The sequence below is a fragment of the Macaca nemestrina genome, chromosome 6, assembly GCF_043159975.1.
Source record: "Macaca nemestrina isolate mMacNem1 chromosome 6, mMacNem.hap1, whole genome shotgun sequence".
NCBI classification, from domain to species: Eukaryota; Metazoa; Chordata; class Mammalia; order Primates; family Cercopithecidae; genus Macaca; species Macaca nemestrina.
The window spans coordinates 45621310-45642442 of record NC_092130.1 but is presented as its reverse complement, the minus strand read 5'-3'; the positions used below and the strand labels follow the sequence as shown (position 1 = coordinate 45642442).

The 21133-nt window shown below is 42.5% G+C and overlaps 1 protein-coding gene across 1 annotated transcript in view; it reads left to right on the top strand.

Moving 5' to 3' along the window:
• LOC105467133 (DEAD-box helicase 46) overlaps nucleotides 1–21133 on the top strand; it is a 74468-nt gene that overhangs the window by 14784 nt on the left and 38551 nt on the right. The window contains exons 5-12 of the mRNA XM_011716549.3: nucleotides 3213–3378; nucleotides 7450–7601; nucleotides 11793–11906; nucleotides 12588–12753; nucleotides 13592–13712; nucleotides 16347–16522; nucleotides 17445–17566; nucleotides 20810–20888. Of these exons, the coding sequence (XP_011714851.1) occupies nucleotides 3213–3378; nucleotides 7450–7601; nucleotides 11793–11906; nucleotides 12588–12753; nucleotides 13592–13712; nucleotides 16347–16522; nucleotides 17445–17566; nucleotides 20810–20888 (1096 nt within the window). The remainder of the gene's footprint in view (nucleotides 1–3212; nucleotides 3379–7449; nucleotides 7602–11792; nucleotides 11907–12587; nucleotides 12754–13591; nucleotides 13713–16346; nucleotides 16523–17444; nucleotides 17567–20809; nucleotides 20889–21133) is intronic.

Here is a 21133-nt window from a genome sequence, read left to right as displayed (position 1 = left end):
ACAAACTTGTTTCTATGACGACAAATTTTTTCTTTTTAATGCTGTAAGCTTTATTTTAAAATAACCAGTTGTGAAAGATAAAAAGGAAGATTAAATAATATTTACCCCTGTGGGAAAATTTTCTGAAAGAAGTTGCACATCTATACACATTATCTCTTTTTACATAAAAATGTGGTCTTACCATATGAACATTATCAGTTGCCTTCCAAAAAATTTCTATAAATTTAGACTTAAGGCTGGGCACGGTGGCTCATGCCTGTAATCTCACCACGTTGGGAGGCCAATTCAGGTGGATCACCTGAGGTGAGGAGTTCTAGATCAGCCTGACCAATATGGTAAAACCCCATCACTACTAAAAATACAAAAATTAGCCAGACGTGGTGGCACGTGCCTGTAATCCCTGCTACTTGGGAGACTGAGGCAGGAGAATCACTTGAACCTGGGAGGTAGAGGTTGCATGAGCCAAAATCGCACTATTGCACTCCAGCCTGGGCAACAAGAGCGAAACTCTGTCTCAAAAAAAGCTTGAAGGCCGGGCGTGGTGGCTCATACCTGTAATCCCAGCACTTTGGGAGGCCAAGGTGGGTAGATCACGAGGTCAAGAGATTGAGACCATCTTGGCCACCGTGGTGAAACCTTGTCTCTACTAAAAATACAAAGATTAGCTGGTTATGGATGCGCGTGCCTGTAATCCCAGCTACTCGGGAGGCTGCGGCAGAAGAATGTCTTGAACCCAGGACTTGGAGATTGCAATTAGCCAAGATCCAGCCAGTGCACTCCAGCCTGGTGACAGCGAGACTGTCTGAAAAAGAAAATTTAGACTTAGGAATTTAGACTTGAGGCCAGGTGCTGTGGCTCATGCCTGTAATCCCAGGAATTTGGGAGGCCGAGGCAGGCAGATCACTTGAGGTCAGGAGTTCAAGACCAGCCTGCCAATACAGTGAGACTCTGTTGCTACTAAAAATACAAAATTAGCCAGGCGTGGTGGCATGTGCCTGTAATCCCAGTTTCTCGGGAGCTTGAACCTGGGAGGCGGAGATTTCAGTGAGCCGAGTTCATGCCACTGCACTCCAGCCTGGGTGACAGCAAGACTGTCTCAAAAAAAAAAACCCCAGAACCAAAAAACCAAAAAAAAGAATTTAGACGTGAATACATTTGTTTCTGTACATCCTTGCCCTCATGGGAATTTCAAAGTTTAATTTTTCCAATCTGTTAGGAAGTGATTGATATTCCTTATATTCAGCTGCATATCTTAAATGAGTGAATATTTAAATGCTGTGAATATAATATGTATTTATAATTTAATAAGAATGTATTTTCTAAATTTTTTTTTTTTTTTTTTTTTTTGAGACAGAGTTTTGCTCTTGTTTCCCAGACTGGAGTGCAATGGCGCGATCTAGGCTCACCGCAACCTCCACCTCCTGGGTTCAAGCTATTCTCCTGCCTTAGCCTCCCGAGTAGCTGGAATTACAGGCATGTGCCACCATGCCTGGCTAATTTTGTATTTTTAGTAGAGACGGGGTTTCTCCATGTTGGTCAGGCTGGTCTCAAACTCCCGACCTCAGGTGTTCCACCTGCCTCGGCCTCCCAAAGTGCTGAGATTACAGGTGTGAGCCACCGCATCTGGCCATTTTCTCAAGTTTATTAACCATTTTCACTTTTATTTGAATGGCATATTCGTATCTTTTGCCGATTTTGTTTTTATTTATTTATTTATTTGTTATTTTTTTGAGATGGAGTCTTGCTCTGTCACCCAGGCTAGAGTGCAGTGGTGTGATCTCGGCTCACTGCAACCTCTGCCTCCTTTGTTCAAGCAATTCCCCTGCCTCAGCCTCCCGAGTAGCTGGGATTACAGGCGCATGCCACCATGCCCAGCTATTTTTTTTTTGTATTTTTTGTAGAGATGGGATTTCCCCATGTTGGCCAGACTGGTCTCGAACTCCTGCCTTCAGGCAATCTGCCCGCCTCTGCCTCCCAAAGTGCTGGGATTACAAGCATGAGCCTGGCCTATTCATTTTTTTTGAGGCGGAGTTCTGCTCTTGTTGCTGAGGCTGGAGTACAATGGCGTGATCTCAGCTCGCTGCAACCTCCGCCTCCTGAGTTGAAGCAATTCTCCTGCTTCAGCCTCCTGAGTAGCTGGGACTACAGGAATGGGGAACCATGCCCAGCTAATTTTGTGTTTTTAGTAGAGACAGGGTTTCACCATTTTGGCAAGGCTGGTCTTTACTTCCTGACCTCAAGGGATCCACCCACCTCAGCTTCCACAGTGCTGGGATTACAGGTGTAAGCCACCGTGCCTGGCCATAAACTTTTATTTTCTTTTATTTATTTACTTTTTTTGAGACGGAGTCTTGCTCTGTCGCTCAGGCTGGAGTGCAGTGGCCAGATCTCAGCTTACTGCAAGCTCCGCCTCCTGGGTTTATGCCATTCTCCTGCCTCAGCCTCCCGAGTAGCTGGGACTACAGGTGCCCGCCACCTCGCCCTGCTAGTTTTTTGTATTTTTTTTAGTAGAGACAGGGTTTTACTGTGTTAGCCAGGATGGTCTCGATCTCCTGACTTCGTGATCCTCCCGTCTTGGCCTCCCAAAGTGCTAGGATTACAGGCTTGAGCCACCACGCTCAGCCTAAACTTTTATTTGCTTAATAACACAGTCTCCCTTTGTTGCCGAGGCTGATCTCAACCTCCTGTGCTCAAGGGATCCTCTAGCCTCAGCTTCCCAAGTAGCTGGGACCACAGGCATGTACCATGTGCCTGGTCACAAAATTTCTTTATCATGTTGATGTCATTTACTTTCTAGCTTGTAATAGAAAATTGCTTTTCATAGAGGCAGTTTTGGAGGAGTTTGGGGGACTAAAATTGACAATAACTGGGAAACTTTTCTTGCTAATTGCTTTAGTTTCTATTGTTAGGAAGAAATAAAATTTATGTGTGCATAATGCAAGTAAAATTAGATTAATTTATGGTGTTTGAAATATATCTTTTGGCTTTCTTATTTGAAGATGCTTTTTTTGTGATTTCATTTTGGTAATATATTTGTGCGTATATTTATAAAGGTGTGTGATTTAAGTCTACCCTGAGGAGTTTGTATATATGCCTTTTTACCCCTTCTTTATACTTTGAAGAACTTACTGGAATGTCACTTGGAGCAAAGTTATTAAATTTGATTTTTCTTTTTATTTTCCTCCATCTCTTTCTTTATTTTATTCCCCAAGAACTTTGACCAGAATAAGCTGGAAGAAGAAATGAGAAAGCGAAAAGAAAGAGTAGAAAAATGGCGAGAAGAGCAACGTAAAAAGGCTATGGAAAACATAGGAGAACTGAAAAAGGAAATCGAAGAGATGAAACAAGGGAAAAAATGGAGTTTAGAGGACGATGATGGTATATTTTTTTAGCCTGATAGCCTGTATAAAAACTCATGTAGAATATTATATGAATAATATTTCGTAAGGGATTTTTAATATTTTTTATTGTTGAAAACTATGCATAATACACTATTTACCATTTTCTTCTTTTTTTTTGAGACCGAGTCTCGCTCTATTGCCCAGGCTGGAGTGCAGTGGCACAATCTTGGCTCACTGCAAGCTCTGCCTCCCAGGTTCACACCATTCTCCTGCCTCAGCCTCCCAAGTAGCTGGGACTACAGGCGCCCGCCACCACGCCCAGCTAATTTTTTGTATTTTTAGTAGAGATGGGGTTTCACCGTGTTAGCCAGAATGGTCTCAGTCTCCTGACCTCGTGATCCGCCTGCCTTGGCCTCCCAAAGTGCTGGGATTACAGGTGTGAGCCAGCGCGCCTGGCCCTGTTTACCATTTTCATCATTTTCAAGTTTCAATTTGGTGATAAATACATTTGTAGTGTTGTGCAGTCATTACCACTGTCTGTTTCCATGACTTTTTGGTCATTCCATGCAGAAACTCTGCACCTTTTAAATAACTCTATGGCGCCTTTTCGCGCTACTTCTTATAACCTTTGTTCTGTTTTCTGTCTCTGAATTTGTTTGGTCTAGCTACCTCACATAAGTGGAATCATGATAAATACTTATCTTTTTGTGTCTGGCTTATTTCACTTAGCATAATGTTTTCAAGGTGCATGTATGTTGTAGCATCTCGGAATTTCCTTTCTTTATATGGCTGAATAATAGTTCACTGTATATATGTATGCCAAGTTTTGTTTGTTCATTCACCTGCTGTTGGATAATTTGGTTGTTTCCACCTTTTTGTTATTGTGAGTAATGCTCCTGTGGCCATTGGTTTATAAATATCTGTTTGAGTCTCTGTATTGAGTTCTGTGAAGTATATACCCAGAATTGGAATTGAGATTGTAAAAGCCCCTTTTAATATTTATGTTGTAATTTGAAACATAAAATTGTGTTTAGTAAGCATCACTGATTTTACTTTAGAGTGAATCATTGAGTGCTTATGAGCATAGCCAGTAAATAGCTCTTTAATATATTACTAGCAATGTGAATGTTAATAAGGAGAGTAAATTAAGGGCATGCTTTCAAGTCCCTCCTCTGATTTTTCTATTTTTTTGGAGGTAGAGTTTCACTCTGTTGCCTAGGCTGAAGTGCAGTGGCACAGTCATGGTTCACTGCAGCCTCGACCTCCTGGGCTCAAGTGATTTTTTTGCCTCAGCCTCCAGAGTAGCCACCATGCCTGGCTGATTTTGTCTTTTTCTTTTTTCTTTTTTGACTGAGTCTCGCTCTGTCACCCAGGTGGCACTGTAGTCTGTGCCGCCCAGGTTCAAGCTATTCTCTTGAGCCTCAGCTTTTCAAGTAGTCGGGATTACAGGCACCTGCCACCATGCCTGGATAATTTTTGAATTTTTGTATTTTTAGTACAGCTGGGGTTTTGCTATGTTGGCCAGGCTGGTTTTAAACTCCTGACCTCAGGTGATCCTCCCACTTTGGCCTCCCAAAGTGCTGGGACTACAGGTGTGAGCCACCATGCCCAGTTAATTTTGTCATTTTTTGAAGAGCCAGGGTCTCGATATGTTGCCCAGCTAGTCTCGAACTCCTGGGGTCAAGGGAGCCTGCTGCTTTGACCTTTCTCACTGCTGGGATTACAGGTGGGAGCCACTGTGCCTGGCTGCTGATGCTTCATAATTTAGGATGGAAACATTTCCCTTCATATCTGATTTTGACTTTTAAGATTTTAGTAAAGTAGAAGATTGTATAATTTTATAGGAAAACGGGATTTTGGTTCATTTTCTGTGAAAGTTCCAAATAATGGTTTAAATAGATTCTGTCTATAAGTAGTTATGATGTCGTTTTTTTTTTTTTTTTTGAGACGGAGTCTCGCTTTGTTGCCCACGCTTGAGTGCAGTGGCGCAATCTTGGCTCACTGCAGCCTCCACCTCCTGGGTTCAAGAAATTCTTTCCCTCAGCCTGCACAGTAGCTGGGATTACAGGTATACACCGCCACGCCCAACTAATTTTTTTGTATTTTTAGTAGAGATGAGGTTTCACCACATTGGCCAGGCTGGTGTTGAACTCCCAACCTTGTGATCTGCCCACCTTGGCCTATTTTTAATAGAGATAGGGTTTCACTGTGGTGGCCAGGCTGGTCTCGAACTCCTGGCCTTGTGATCTGCCTCCCAAAGCACTGGGATTACAAGTGTGAGCCATCACGCCCCGCCAAGTAGTCATGATATCTTAATTCAAGACAATCTAATCTTTTCTACATAACTAAGATACGCCATCTTCTGTGATTGAAAGGTATTGAAAGAGAAGAAATACAGTTGACCCTTGAACAACTTGGTAGCTCAGCACTCCAACCTCCCTACGCAGTGAAATATCCATATATAACTTTTTACTCCCCAGAAACTAAGCATTACCTGCTTACTGTTCACCAGTAACATGAACAGTTGAATAACACATACTTTGTATGCTTTATGTATTAAATACTATATTCTTTTAATATGGTAAGCCGGAGAAAAGAATGTTATAAAGAGAATTAATAGGCCGGGCACACTGGTGCACGCCTGTAATCCCAGCGCTTTGGGAGGCCAAGGCGGGCAGTTCACAAGGTCAAGAGATCAAGATCATCCTGGCCAACGTGGTGAAACTCCATCTCTACTAAAAATACAAAAATTAGCTGGACCTGGTGGCACACATCTGTAGTCCCAGCTACTTGGGATGCTGAGGCAGGAGAATCACTTGAACCTGAGAGATGGAGGTTGTAGTCAGTGAGCCAAGATCACACCACTGCACTCCAGACTGGCGACAGAGCGAAACTCTGTCTTGGAAAAAAAAAAGAATTACAAGAAAGAGAAAATATATTTACTGTCCATTAAGTTGAAGTGGGTCATCTTAAAAGTCTTCATTCTTGTCGTCTTCACATTGAGTAGGCTGAGAAGGAAGAAGAGGAGGAGGAGTTGATCTTCTCTCTGGGGTGGCAAAGGCAGAAGAAAATTTACTTCCATGTGGACCCATGCAGTTCAAACCTATGTTGTTCAGGGATCAACTGTAATTGAAAATGTCATTTAGCAGACGTGATGGCTCATGCCTGTACTCCTAGCACTTTGGGAGGCTGAGGTGGGTGGATCACGAGGTCAGGAGTTCGAGACCAGCCTGACAAACATGGTGAGACCTCGTCTCTATTAACTACAAAAATTAGCCAGGTGTGGTGGCGTGTGCCTGTAATCCTAGCTACTCAGGAGGCTGAGGCAGGAGGATTGCTTGAACCCAGGATGCAGAGGTTGCAGTAAGCTGAGATTGCGACTGCACTCCAGCCTGGGCCACAGAGCGAGACTCTGTCTCAAAAAAAAAAAAAAAAAAAAGAAAAAAAAAAAGAAAGCTCATGCCTGTAATCCCAGCACTTAGGGAGGCTGAGGCGGGCGGAAAACGAGGTCAGGAGTTTGAGACCATCCTCGCTAACATGGTGAAACCCTGTCTCTACTAAAAATACAAAAGATTAGCCAGGCGTGGTGGGCGCCTGTAGTGGCAGGTACTTGTGAGGCTGAGGCAAGAGAATGGTGTGAACCTGGGAGGCGAAGCTTGCAGGGAGCAGAGATCGTGCCACTGCACTCCAGCCTGGGCGACAGAGCGAGACTCCATCTCAAAAAAAAAAAAAAGAGGAAACAAAGAAACAAAAAAAGTCATTTAGCAGAGAAAGTTTCTAGTTCTGCATCCAGCTGTATAGCTGTAAAATCTATTATTGGAGATCATCTTTTTTTGGCATAATTAATCTTTTGACCCTTTTACAACCAAACAATTTATATTTTATTCATATTTATTTTGTCATTGTTAATATTCAAAAGTAATACATGCTTCATGTAAAAATGGAAACACCTCCGAAAGTGAGCATTTGAACTGCTGGATTGCTGGAGTAATTGGAAAAGGGGTGTTTGGGCAGTGGGAGAAAAGGTTAGAGAGGTGGGGTGTGGTCTGATTGTGAAATATTGCATATTGAAACAGATGTTTAAAGAAAGTGTATTCTGGTATTTTAGATGATGAAGATGATCCTGCAGAAGCTGAAAAGGAAGGAAATGAAATGGAGGGTGAGGAGTTAGATCCATTAGATGCTTACATGGAAGAAGTGAAAGAGGAAGTAAAAAAATTTAACATGAGAAGTGTAAAAGGTGGTGGGGGAAATGAAAAGGTATGGAATTTCTTATTTTTAAAGATTTCTATTTCCTTTTGGGTAACTTGAATTCTCCATTGCATTGTCCTACTGATTTGCATGATTTTATAAAGCTAACAGTTTTCTTTCTCCTCATCTGAGAGATGGCAGTACTTTTTCTAAGTACCAGAGATACTGGCAAATTTTAGCTCTAAGTGTTCTTTCAAAAGTCACTCTTTTAACACCATCACCTTTGTTTAATATCTTTGCTTACATATTAACCTTTTAAATAAGTTCTCTGGAGACTTCTCTAGCACTCCTGTCTTTGATACTCTTTTTTTTTTTTGAGATGGAGTCTTGCTCTGTCGCCGAAACTGGAGTGCAGTGGCCGGATCTCGGCTCACTGCAAGCTCCGCCTCCCGGGTTTATGCCATTCTCCTGCCTCAGCCTCCCGAGTAGCTGGGACTACAGGCACCCGCCACCTCGCCCGGCTATTTTTTTGTATTTTTTACTAGAGACGGGGTTTTACCGGGTTAGCCAGGATGGTCTCGATCTCCTGACCTCGTGATCCACCCGTCTCGGCCTCCCAAAGTGCTGGGATTACAGGCTTGAGCCACCGCGCCCGGCCCTTTTTTTTTTTTTTTGAGGCAGAGTCTTGCTGTCTCACCCAGGCTAGAGTGCAGTGGCGCGATCTCGGCTCACTGCAAACTCCGCCTCCTGGGTTCAAGCAATTTTCCTGCCTCAGCCTCCCTAGTGGCTGGGATTACAGGCGCCGACCAGCGCGCCCAGCTAAGTTTTGTATTTTTTAGTAGAGACGGGGTTTCACCATCTTGGCCAGGCTGGTCTTGAACTCCTGACCTCATGATCCACCCGCCTCGGCCTCCCAAAGTGCTGGGATTACAGGCATGAGCCACCGTGCCCAGCCTTCTTTTTTTTTTTTGAAACAGTCTCTCTCTGTTGCCCAGGCTGGAGTGCAGTGGTGTTATCTTGGCTCACTGCAACCTCCACCTCCCAGGCCTGTGCAGTCTACCTACCTCAGCCTCCCAAGTAGCTGCAACTACATGTGTGAACCACCACTCCTGGCTAATTTTTGTATTTTGGTAGAGATGAGGTTTTACCATGTTGCTTAGGCTGGTCTTGAATTCCTGGCCTCAAGTGATCCACCTGCCTTGGCCTCCCAGTATCCTGGGATTACAGGCATGCGCCACCATGCCCAGCTGCATCTTTGATACCCCTTGACGACCTTCACTTTATTCTTTTTTTCCTCTTTTTCATAGCATTTATTACATTTTGACAAATTATATGATTTTTTTGTGTTTACAGTGTGTCCCTTCTCCCTTCTAAAATGTGAGCACTCTAAGGGCAGTGACTTTTACCTGTTTTATTTATTGGTTTATTCAGGCTCCCAGTACAAGCCCCTGGCTTGCCTAGTGATTGGAAAATACCATTTAGTAGTATTTTGTTTCATTTTTAAAATTTATTTATTTATTTATTTATTTTTTCTGAGACAGAGTCTTGCTCTATTGCCCAAGCTGGAGTGCAGTGGCGCAATCTTGGCTTACTGCAACCTCCGCCTCCCGAGTTCAAGTGATTCTCCTGCCTCAACCTCCCAAGTAGCTGGGATTATAGATGCCTGCCACTATGCCTGGCTAATTTTAGTATTTTTAGTGGAGACCGGGTTTCACCATGTTGGTCAGGCTGGTCACGAACTCTCGACCTCAGGTGATCCTCCCACCTTGGCCTCCCAAAGTGCTGGGATTACAGGTGTGAACCACCATGCCCAGCCTCATTTTATTTTTTTATATTAATTTAATTTATTTTTTTGAGATGGAGTATCACTTTTGTTGCCTAGGCTGGAGTGCAGTGGCACAGTCTTAGCTCACTGCAACCTCCACCTCCTGGGTTCAAGTGATTCTTCTGCCTCAGCTTCCTGAGTAGCTGGGATTACAGGCCCTTGCCACCACGCCCAGCTAATTTTTGTATTTTTAGTGGAGATGAGGTTTCACCATGTTGGCCAGGCTGGTCTTGAACTCCTGACCTCAGGTGAGCCACCTCCCTTGGCCTCCCAGTGTGCTGGGATTGCAGGCATTAGGCTACTGCACCCACCCTATTTTATTTTATTTTATTTTTTATTTTATTTATGTTTTGTTTTGTTTTTCGAGATGGAGTCTTGCTCTGTTGCCTAGGCTGGAGTGCAGTGATAGGTACTATCTCTGCTCACTGCACCCTGTGCCTCCCAGGTTCAAGTGATTCTCCTACCTCAGCCTCCCGATTAGCTGGAATTACAAGTGCCCACCACCATACCTGGCTAATTTTTGTATTTTCAGTAGAGACGGTTTCACCATGTTGGCCATTCTGGTCTTGAATTCCTGACCTTAAGTGATCTGTCCGCCTTGGCCTCCCAAAATGCTGAGATTACAAGTGTGAGCCTCCGCACCTGGCCTTATTTTATTTTATTTTATTTATTTTTTTTTTGAGAGGGGGTCTCGTTCTGTCGCCCAGGCTGGAGTGCAGTGGCCGGATCTCAGCTCACTGCAAGCTCCGCCTTCTGGGTTTACGCCATTCTCCTGCCTCAGCCTCCCGAGTAGCTGGGACTACATTAGCTGGGACTACAGGCGCCCGCCACCTCGCCCCGCTAGTTTTTTGTATTTTTTAGTAGAGACGGGGTTTCACCGTGTTAGCCAGGATGGTCTTGATCTCCTGACCTCGTGATCCGCCCGTCTCGGCCTCCCAAAGCTTATTCTATTTTTTAATTAAAAAAATGTTTTTTAGCAACAGGGTCTCGCTGTGTTACCCAGGCTGGAGTGCTGCGGTGGCATGATCATACCTCATACCCCTGGGCTGAAGCGATTATTCTGCTTCAACCCTCTTAGTAGTTAGGACTACAGGCATGTACCACTACACCTGGCTAATTGTTTTATAGAGGTGGAATCTCGCTGTGTTACCCAGGTTGGTCTCGAACTCCTGGACTCAAGTGATCCTCCTGTCTTAGCCTCCCAAAGTGCTGGAATTTCAGACATGAGCCTCTGTGCCCAGCCTAGTAGTAGTTTGAAAATATATAATCATGCCGGATGTGGTGGCTCATGCCTGTAATCCCAACATTTTGGGAGGCCAAGGTGAATGATCACCTGAGGTCAGGAGTTAGAGATCAACCTGGCCAACATGACAAAACACCATCTCTGCTAAAAATACAAGAATTAGCTGGGTGTGATGGCGGATGCCTCTAATCCCAGCTACTTGGGAGGCTGAGGAAGGGGAATAGGTTGAACTGGGAGCAATTAGCCTAGATCACACCACTGTACTCTAACCTGGGAAACAGAATGAGACTCAGTCTGAAAAAAAAAAAAAAAATATATATATATATATATATATATATGTATAAAATGTAAATATATATATATATATATAATTGGGCACGCTGGCTCATGCCTGTAATCCCAGCACTTTTGCAGGGACTTAGGTGGGTGGATTACCTGAGATAAGGAATTCAAGACCAGCCTGCCAACATGGCGAAACCCTGCTTCTACTAAAAATACAAAACTTAGCTGAGTATAGTGGCGGGCGCCTGTAATCCCAGCTACTGGGGAGGCTGAGGCAGGAGAATTGCCTGAATCTGGGAGGCAGAGGTTACAGTGAGCTGAAATCATGCCATTGCACTCCAGCCTGGGTGACAAGAGCAAAACTTTATCTCAATAAATAAAGTATATATAATATTATATAGAATTATCTATAATACAGTAAATGATAAGTGGATGTATTATAAAATATAATTATATTATGCTTAAAAATTTATACAAATTAATGAGAAAAACAGTCTGTTGTTTCTATTTTCATTTAATAACTCAGTTGGCTCAATGCCCTGGCTCACAACTGCAATCCCAGAACATTTGGTAGGCTGAGGCTGGTAGATCACTGGAGCCAAGCAGTTCAAGACCAGCCTGGGCAACATAGCATGACTCTTTCTATCAAAAAGCAAAAAAAATTAACTGGGTTTGGTGATACGTGCTTATAGTCCTAGCAACTCAGGAGGACAGATGGGATGACTCCTTGAGCCCAGAAATTTGAGGTTACAGTGAGCTAACGATCACACCACTCAAGCCTGGGTGATGGAGACCATGTCACTAAAAAAAGAAACTAAAGACGAAATTTTGTCAGTTATTGTGGGCTTCGGCTGTCATATAACTTGCGTTTCAGCTTTGCAAAATATTCTATATTTCTTCTTTATTTTAGAAGTCTGGGCCAACGGTCACAAAAGTTGTCACTGTTGTGACAACCAAAAAAGCAGTTGTGGATTCTGATAAGAAGAAAGGTGAGCTGATGGAGAATGACCAGGATGCCATGGAGGTGATTTTTCATTAATTTTGACTTTATGATACTATCCTGGAAGCATTTATTAGAAAGCATTCATGGAGATGTGCTTTTCATTTATGTGAACTAGGAGAAATTCCCAGAATTGGGAGACATTCTTGCTATTCTTAGTAGTAGTATAGTATCTAGTTAAATATCTATTTAGTGGAACATTCTGATGTCTTTCATTCCTAACTGTATAATCTTTCTGCCCCTCATCAGCTCACTTCAGGCATACAATATGGAGAGAAAAAAATGAAGTAACAGAATGAATTAACTTTCTTTCCATTAACACGTATTGTAAAGATTTATATAGTAAAAACAATAGCAAAACCTTATTAGAGCCGTCTCTGATCATTACTGTTTTAGCTTTATATTGGCATTTTAACTTTCTAAAGGGCAAAGAAAAAGAAAAGTAAGTCGAAAAATTCTTCAGGAGCTTCTTGATGTATTTCTAATTCAAGATGACATACATCATTTGAGGTGATTTTAAAATTAAGAGGTTTAAGTGTGCTGGAGCACTATAAAAATCTTGTGGGTCAAACAGTGTATCGCAGAAAGTAAAAAAATTAGAGTAGTTTCTAGGAGAGGAAGATTTGAAAAGCTAGGAGTATTGCTTCCCACAAGAGGAAAATACTAATGAGCTTACCTCTTTAATTTTTTTCTTTTAAACTATAGTATTCTTCAGAGGAGGAAGAAGTTGATCTTCAGACAGCCCTTACAGGGTATCAAACAAAACAGCGAAAGCTTCTAGAACCAGTTGATCATGGAAAAATTGAATATGAGCCATTTAGGAAAAACTTCTATGTCGAAGTTCCAGAACTAGCAAAAATGTCTCAAGAAGGTAAAATTCCATTTTTTCATTTACTAACAGAAGAGTATACATTTCACATTACTCAAGAGAAATGTGGATAGTGTCTGATGAAGGAGGGTGTTTTGGAAATATTTTTAAAATGATCAAAAATTAATTGGCCAGGTGCGTTGGCTCACACCTGTAATCCTAGCACTTGGGGAGGCTGAGGTGGGCGCATTGTTTGAGCTCAGAAGTTCGAGACCAGCCTGGGCAATAGAGTGAAACCCCGTCTACTAAAATACGGAAAAGTAGGCTGGATGCAGTGGCTCACGCCTGTAATCCCAGCACTTTGTGAGGCCTAGGCAGGCAGATCATGAGGTCAGTAGTTCGAGACCATCCTGGCCAATATGGTGAAACCCTGTCTCTACTAAAAAAAATACAAAAATTTAAAAAATTGTTTGTTTTGTTTTGAGACAGGGTCTCTCCCTCCATTGCCCAGGCTGGAGGCTGGAGTGCAGTGGTGCAGTCATGGCTCACTACAGCCTTGATTTCCTACCACACCCCACATCCCCCTGATAGGCTCAGGTGATCTTCCTATGTCAGCCTCCTGAGTAACTGGGACTACAGGCATGTGCCACCACACCCAGCTAATTTTTGTACTTTTTGTCGAGGCAGGGTTTCACCATGTTGCCCAGGTTGGTCTTACAACTCCTGGGTTCAAGGGATCTGCCTGCGTCTGCCTCCCAAAGTGCTAGTTGCTAGGATTACAGGTGTGAGCCACTGGGCCTGGCATAAGAGTTAAAGATTCTTCATCTTATGCCTAATTGAAAAGTAGAAGACACCAATAGAACAATATTTAAGAACTTTTAATCTGGGTTTTGTTTTGTAGAGGTAAATGTGTTTCGATTGGAAATGGAGGGCATTACAGTTAAAGGAAAAGGTTGTCCCAAACCAATTAAATCCTGGGTCCAGTGTGGAATTTCCATGAAGATCTTAAATTCCCTCAAAAAGTAAGTGGTTGGTGGTTGTTTATGTTTTCTGTGTCTTGCTGCTCAAAATAGTCCTTTCACACCAATGTCTCCCTGAGTTACATTTTTACTCTAAAAAAAACTTACGTTTAAAAAAATTGTTTTATTGAGATAATTTACATATCAAAATTTACCCTTTAAATTATACAACTGCTTTTTTTTTTTGTTTGAGACAGAATCTTGCTCTGTTGCCCAGGGTAGAGTACAGTGGTGCGATCTCACTGTGCTCACTGTGACCTCAGCCACCCGGGCTCAAGCAGTTATCCTGCCTCAGCCTCCTGAGTAGCTGAACTATAGGTGTGCGCCACTACGGCTGGTTAATTTTTAAAATATTTTTAGTAGAGACCAGGTTTCCCCATGTTGGCCAGGCTGGCCTTGAAATCCTGACCTCAGGTGATCTGCCCGCCTCAGCCTCCCAAAGTGCTGGGATTACAGGCGTGAGCCACCATCCCTGGCTTTTTAAATTATTTATTTATTTTTTTCTTTTTTGAGACAGAGCCTCCCACCTCTTCCCTCAGGCATGCATTGGCATGATCTCGGCTCACTGCAACCTCTGCATCCCGGGTTCAAGTGATTCTTGTGCCGTAGCCTCTTAAGTAGCTGGGATTACAGGTACCCGCCACCACACCCAGCCAATTTTTGTATTTTTGTATTTTTAATAGAGACAGGGTTTCGCCGTGTTGGTGAAGTTGGTCTCAAACTCCTGACTTCAAGTGATCCCCCCACCTTGGCCTCCCAAAGTGCTGGTTAAATTATGCAACTTGGCTGGGACAGGGTCTCACACCTGTAATCCCAACACTTTGGGAGGCCAAGACAGGCAGATCACGAGGTTAAGAGATCGAGACCATCCTGGCCGACATGGTGAAACTCCGTCTCTACTAAAAATACAAAAATTAGCTGGGTGTGGTGGCGCATGCCTATAGTCCCAGCTAACCTGTAGTCCTAGCTACTTTGGAGGCTCAGGCAGGAGAATCGCTTGAACCCGGGAGTCAGAGGTTGCGGTGAGCTGGGATTGTGGCACTGCACTCCAGCGTGGTGACAGAGAGAGACTCTGTCTTAAAAAAAAAAAAAAAAAAAAATTATGCAACTTATATATATATATATATATACAGATATATATATATATATTTTTTTTTAGACAAGTCTCGCTTTGTCACCAGGCTGGAGTGCAGTGGCGCAATCCCGGCTCACTGCAACCTCCGCCTCCTGGGTTCAAGCTTCAAGCGATTCTCCTGCCTCAGTCCCCCAAGTAGCTGAGATTACAGGAATGCACCACTGCGCCCGGCTAATTTTTGTATTTTTTATAGAGACGGGGTTTCACCGTGTTGGCTAGGATGGTCTTGATGTCTTGACCTCATGATCCACCTGCCTCAGCCTCCCAAAGTGCTAGGATTACAGGCATGAGCCACTGCGCCCAGCCAACTTAATGTTTTTTAGTGTATTTTTATAGTTTTGCAACCATTACAATAGTCTAATTTTTGGAAATTTTTTTTTTGTTTGTTTTTTGGTTTTATTTATTTATTTTTTTGAGACAGAGTCTCACTCTGTTGCCCAGGCTGGAGTGCAGTGGCGTGATCTCGGGTCACCGCAACCTCTGCCTCCCGGGTTCGAATGATTCTCCTGCCTCAGCCTCCCAGGTAGCTGGGACTACAGGTGTTTGCCACACCACGCCTGGCTAATTTTTGTATTTTTAGTAGAGACTAGGTTTCACCATGTGAGGCTGGTCTCAAACTCCTGACCTGGTGATCTGTCCGCCTCGGCCTCCCAAAGTGCTAGGATTACAGGTATGAGCCACCATGCTCAGCCTTTTTTTTTTTTTTTTTTGAGACAGAATTTAACTCTTGTTGCCCGGGCTGGAGTGCATTGGCTCTATCTCACTCACTGCAACCTCCACCTCTCGGGTTCAAGCGATTCTTTTGCCTCAGCCTCCCAAGTAGGTGGGATTACAGGCATGCGCCACCACGCCTGGCTCATTTTGTGTTTTTAGTAGATACAGGGTTTCTGCATTTTGGTGAGGGTGGTCTCAAACTCTGTACCTCAGATCATCCACCTGCCGCGGCCTCTGAAAGTGCTGGGATTACAGCATGAACCACCATGCCTGGCCCCCCCTTTTTTTTTTTAAGAGATGGAGTGTCATTATGTTGACCAGGCTGGTCTTGAACTGCTGGCCCCAAATGATTCTCCCATGTCAGCCTCCCAGAATGCTGGGATTTCAGTCATGAACCACTGCGCCCTGCCTAATTTTTAAATTTTTCATTATCCCAAAAAGAAACTTTTGTCCATTAGTAGTCAGTCTTCTCCCCTCTCCCCACCCCTGGGCAACCATTAATCTACTTTTTGTCTCTAGAATAGATTTGGCTATTCCTAACATTTCATGTAAATGGGATCAAACAATTTTTGTCTTTAGTGACTGACTTTTTTCACTTTACATGTTGTTGTCAGGGTTAGTCCATATTGTAGAATGTGTTAGTACTTCCCTTTTTATTGCCAAATAGTATTTTATTGTATGAATATGTACAGCCTTTTGGAAGTTTATTTTTATGGGAACACATGGGACCTCTTTGGGGCCCAGCAATCTCAATTCTTACCTTATCTTCCTTTGGTTTTCTTTTTAAGGCATGGCTATGAAAAGCCCACGCCAATCCAAACCCAAGCTATTCCTGCTATAATGTCTGGACGAGATTTGATTGGCATTGCCAAAACAGGAAGTGGAAAGACCATTGCTTTTCTGTTGCCCATGTTTAGACACATCATGGATCAGAGGTCATTAGAAGAAGGAGAGGGGCCAATAGGTACAGTTATTTTCATTAAACTATTTTTCAAATAACAGCTTTGTTGTCAAACAGAAAGACCTTATAGTTTATAATGTTCTTAATTATGACAATGAAGATGTCTTTATGTACATTTTCTTTATCAATTTGGCACTTTGGGGCTGATTTCCCCTTACCAGCAGGTGGAGTGAGAATCTTCAGAGCTCTGGAGTGACATCTCAGAAGTACAAAAACAGCCCCTCCTGGCACAGCTCAGTTTTTAAACTCTGACTTGGCAGGTAGACTCCTCGTGCATCTATCTGTTTATTTATATTGAGGTTTGTTAGGCTGGTATCAATAGATATGTAAAGGCAACATGGAATATACTAGGGAAACATATTTTCCTAGGTAGTTTTTGGCCTTAACAGGCTATAATGCCAGCATTTCATTCAAGATTAGTTGTTTAGATTCTGGTTTCTTGATTCATCTTGGCAGAGATAACTCTTGCAAAGTTGAATAGGGTTTTGGAAAGTTGTTCAGCTTTTCTCTTAGGAACACGGGGCATAGTATCTCTCTCCTCTGTCTGTGCCCCTCAGACCAAGGTTGTTTCTGGAAGCAACAGTATGGCTTCTGTGGCACAGTGAGTCACTTGATTTTCTTTGATCTGTGATTTGCATTAGAAAACTATTTGCGTTCTATTGAACCAAGTATTTGTTTTCCTGAGGGTTGGATGAGGCATTTAACTGTCATTTTTCTTCTTTTAGCATGTTTTTAAACTCTGCTTATACTTATCCTTCCCCACAACCTCTGCTGTTATACAACTTTTGAAATAGTTTTCAGAGATGCATAACAAAAAATATTAGGTGAAACAATCTGAACTTTATTGTAGAGGTGAAATTGAATACTTGAAAGCATAGCCTTAAGAATTTTGGTGGTTAGGCTACTGATGTATTTATCTTTCCAGCTGTCATCATGACTCCAACTCGAGAACTGGCTTTACAGATTACTAAAGAGTGTAAGAAGTTTTCCAAGACTTTGGGACTTAGAGTGGTCTGTGTTTATGGAGGAACAGGAATCAGTGAGCAGGTAGTTACATAAAAAATATTCATGTTTTCCATTCTTTTCTCAAGTTGGAAGATTCAATAAAGTAAAAGAATGACTTTTACTTTTAGTTTTTTGAATAGTGATTGCTTCTAAAATCATTTTAAAAATGAGGTATAAAAATAATAGTAAGAATTAGTTATTTCATGCAGGATGAATACCTTTGGAGATGTAACGTACAGCATGGTGACTAGTTAATATTATATTGTATGCTGAATAATTTGCTAAGCCAGTAGATCTCACATCATGTTCTTTTTTTTTTTTTTTCGTTTTGGGGTGGAGTCTCGCCCTGTCATCCAGGCTGGAGTGCAGTGGCGCAATCTTGGCTCACTACAACCTCCGCCTCCCCGGTTCAAGCGATTCTCCTACCTCAGCCTCCCAAGTTGCTGGGACTACAGGTGCCCGCCACCTTGCCTGGCTAATTTTTGTATTTTTAGTAGAGATGGGGTTTCACCATATTGGCCAGATTGGTCTTGAACTCCTGACTTCAAGTGATCCTCCTGCCTTGGCCTCCCAAAGTGCTGGGATTACAGGCGTGAGCCACTGCGCCCAACCGATCTTAAATGTTCTTACCACAAAAGAAAATATTGGTAACTATGTAAGGGGATATGTTAGCTTGATTGTGGTCATCATTTCAGAGTGTATATGTTTATCAAACATGTTGTACACCTTAAATATATATAATTTTTGTTAATTATGACCCAATATAGTTGTGACAAAAAAGAACATATTATGTTAATGCTGTATTAGAATTTTTGAGTCATTTTTACATAGATTATCCCTCCTCCCTCTTCCCCTGCCTGAGAAGGCAGATTTTTTTTTTAATTTTACATATGAGGAAATACTCAGAAAGATTTATTAAGTTGACCAATTAGGTTAATACGTTCTAGAGTTTGTCCTGGAACCTAGGTCTCTGATCTCTGAGCATTTATTTTCTATAATCTATGCTGACGTCTTTAAAAAGTGATGGTGGCCAGGCACGGTGACTCACGCCTGTAATCCCAGCACTTTGGGAAGCCAAGGCGGGTGGATCATGAGATCAGGAGCTCAAGACCAGCCTAGCCAACATGGCGAGATCCCCGGTCTCTACTAAAAACACAGAAATTAGCCTGGTGTGGTGGTGCGTGCCTATAATATCAGCTACTTGGGAGGTTGAGGCAGGAGAATCACTTGAACCTGGGAGGCGGAAGTTGTGGTAAGCTGAGATCACGCCACTGCGCTCCAGCCTGGGAGACAGCAAGACTCCATCTTCGGGGGGAAAAAGTGATGGTGATTACTGGGATGCATTAATATCAGAGGTGTTTTTTTCTTCTTCTTTTTTTTGGTTCTGTTTTATTTGAGACAGCATCTTGCTCTGTTGTCCAGGCTGGAGTGCAGTGGTGTGACCTTGGCTCACTGCATCTGTGACCTCCTGGGCTCAAGCAGTCCTTCCTCCTCAGCCTCCTGAGTGGCTGGGACCACAGATGCATGCCACTACACCCAGCTAATTTTTGTATTTTTTTGTAGAGATGAGGTTTTTGCCATGTTGCCCAGGCTGGTCTCGAATTCCTGGGCTCAAGCAATCTGCTTGCCTCGGCTTCCCTCGTGAGCCACTATGACCATCCCTTCAGCTGTCTTCTAAAGAATGAAATAGTTTTCAGATATTTTGCCTGAGTAGAAGAAGGCAAAAAAGTAGGTTCTGTGGTTGGATAAGTTTTGGAAACGTTGGAGTATAAAAAGTTAAAACCAGTTTCTTTGCTGTAAGACTTCTTAGTTCTTAATAAGCTAATGTGTATCGTGTTGCTAGATAAATGGGATAAATTGTCATTTTCTGAACTTAACTACAAAACTGTTTCTTAGGACTCTTGTTACAAGAACACACTTCAAGAATATTTGCTTTTGTTAACTCCAGTGCTATTTTAATTACTTGAACTTCATTTTCTAAGTTTATGATTTTTCATGACTATAGTTTGTAGAAATATACTTACAAAACAACATGGTACATGCTTGCACATTGTATTTATATAAATGCCAAACAAAAGTTTTATGATGTTAAGGGACTTCCGGTATTTTGCATTCTATTTCATTTAAAAAACGCTGGTTGTGATTGAGCACTATGGCTCATACTTGTAATCATCACAGCACTTTGGGAGGCTGAAATGGGAGAATCACTTGAGTCCAGGAGTTTGAGACCAGCCTGGGCAATATGGTGAGACCCCATGTCTTAAAACAGTAAATAAATTAGCGAGTGCCTGTAGTCCTAGCTAGTGGCTAACTAGAGAAGTTTGCAAATTTGATTTGCCACTATCCTTCAAAATCAAGAAACGAACTTAAGAAAGCAGTTTTTTTAAAAAAGTGATCATCTCTTGAGCCCAGGATCTAGGCTGCAGTGAGCTATGATGACACTGCTGCACTGGACAACAGAGCCTGGGCAACAGAATGAGACCCTGTCTCAAAAAAAAAAAAAAAAAAAAAAAGCTGATTATGACTGTTAAAGGATTTAATGATTCACTAATGTGGCAATCCTCAATTTGAAAAACGCTAGTCTATGTGGTCACTTCGAAATTTCTTTTCTGAGACAAGGTCTCGCTCTTGCTCAGGCTGAAGTGCAAGGATGTGATCATAGCTCACTGCAATCTTGAACTCCTGGGCTCAAAGATGATCACTTTTTTTTTTTAAACTGCTTTCTTAAGTTTGTTTCTTGGTTTTGAGGGATAGTGGCAAATCAAATTTGCAAAATTCTCTAGTTTTTATTTGTTTCAAATTTATGGCACTATGTGGTCACGTTGTTGCTGTTTTTTTCTTTTTTTTTTTGAGACGGAGTCTCACACTTTCACCCAGGCTGGAGTGCAGTGGTGCGATCTCACCTCACGGCAAGCTCCGCCTCTCAAGTTCACCCCATTCTCCTGCCTCAACCTCCCGAGTAGCTGGGACTACAGGCACCTGCCACCACGCCTGGCTAATTTTTTGTATTTTTAGTAGAGACAGGGTTTCACCGTGTTAGCCAGGATGGTCTCGATCTCCTGACCTCGTGATCTGCCTACCTCAGCCTCCCAAAGTGCTAGGATTACAGGCGTGAGCCACTGCGTCTGGCTGTTGCTGTTTCTTTAGTAGTGCCCCGAGATTCAAAATAATTAGGCAGGAGGCTTTGAAGTCTTCTTACCAGACTAGGCAAGAACTAAATGTAATATTTTTTAGTGTTTAAGTAAGCATTAGTGATAGACTATTAAGTTTCATCTTTTTTATTAGATTGCTGAGCTGAAAAGAGGTGCTGAAATTATTGTTTGCACACCTGGTCGAATGATTGACATGTTAGCGGCTAACAGTGGTAAGTCAGGGGTATTTTTTTGGTGTCTTTCCTTTTTGAATTCTTTACATTTTTTTGTTAAAACAGATGCAAGAAACCAACAAAGGGTTTCTATATTTCTTCTTAAAGTTGCAGTATCTTAAAATTTGTAGCCTGTGGTCCCAGCTACTTGGGAGGCTGAGGCAGGAGAATAGCTTGAACCCGGGAGGCGGAGCTTGCAGTGTGCCAAGATCACCCCACTGTAGTACAGCCTGGGTGGCAGAGCG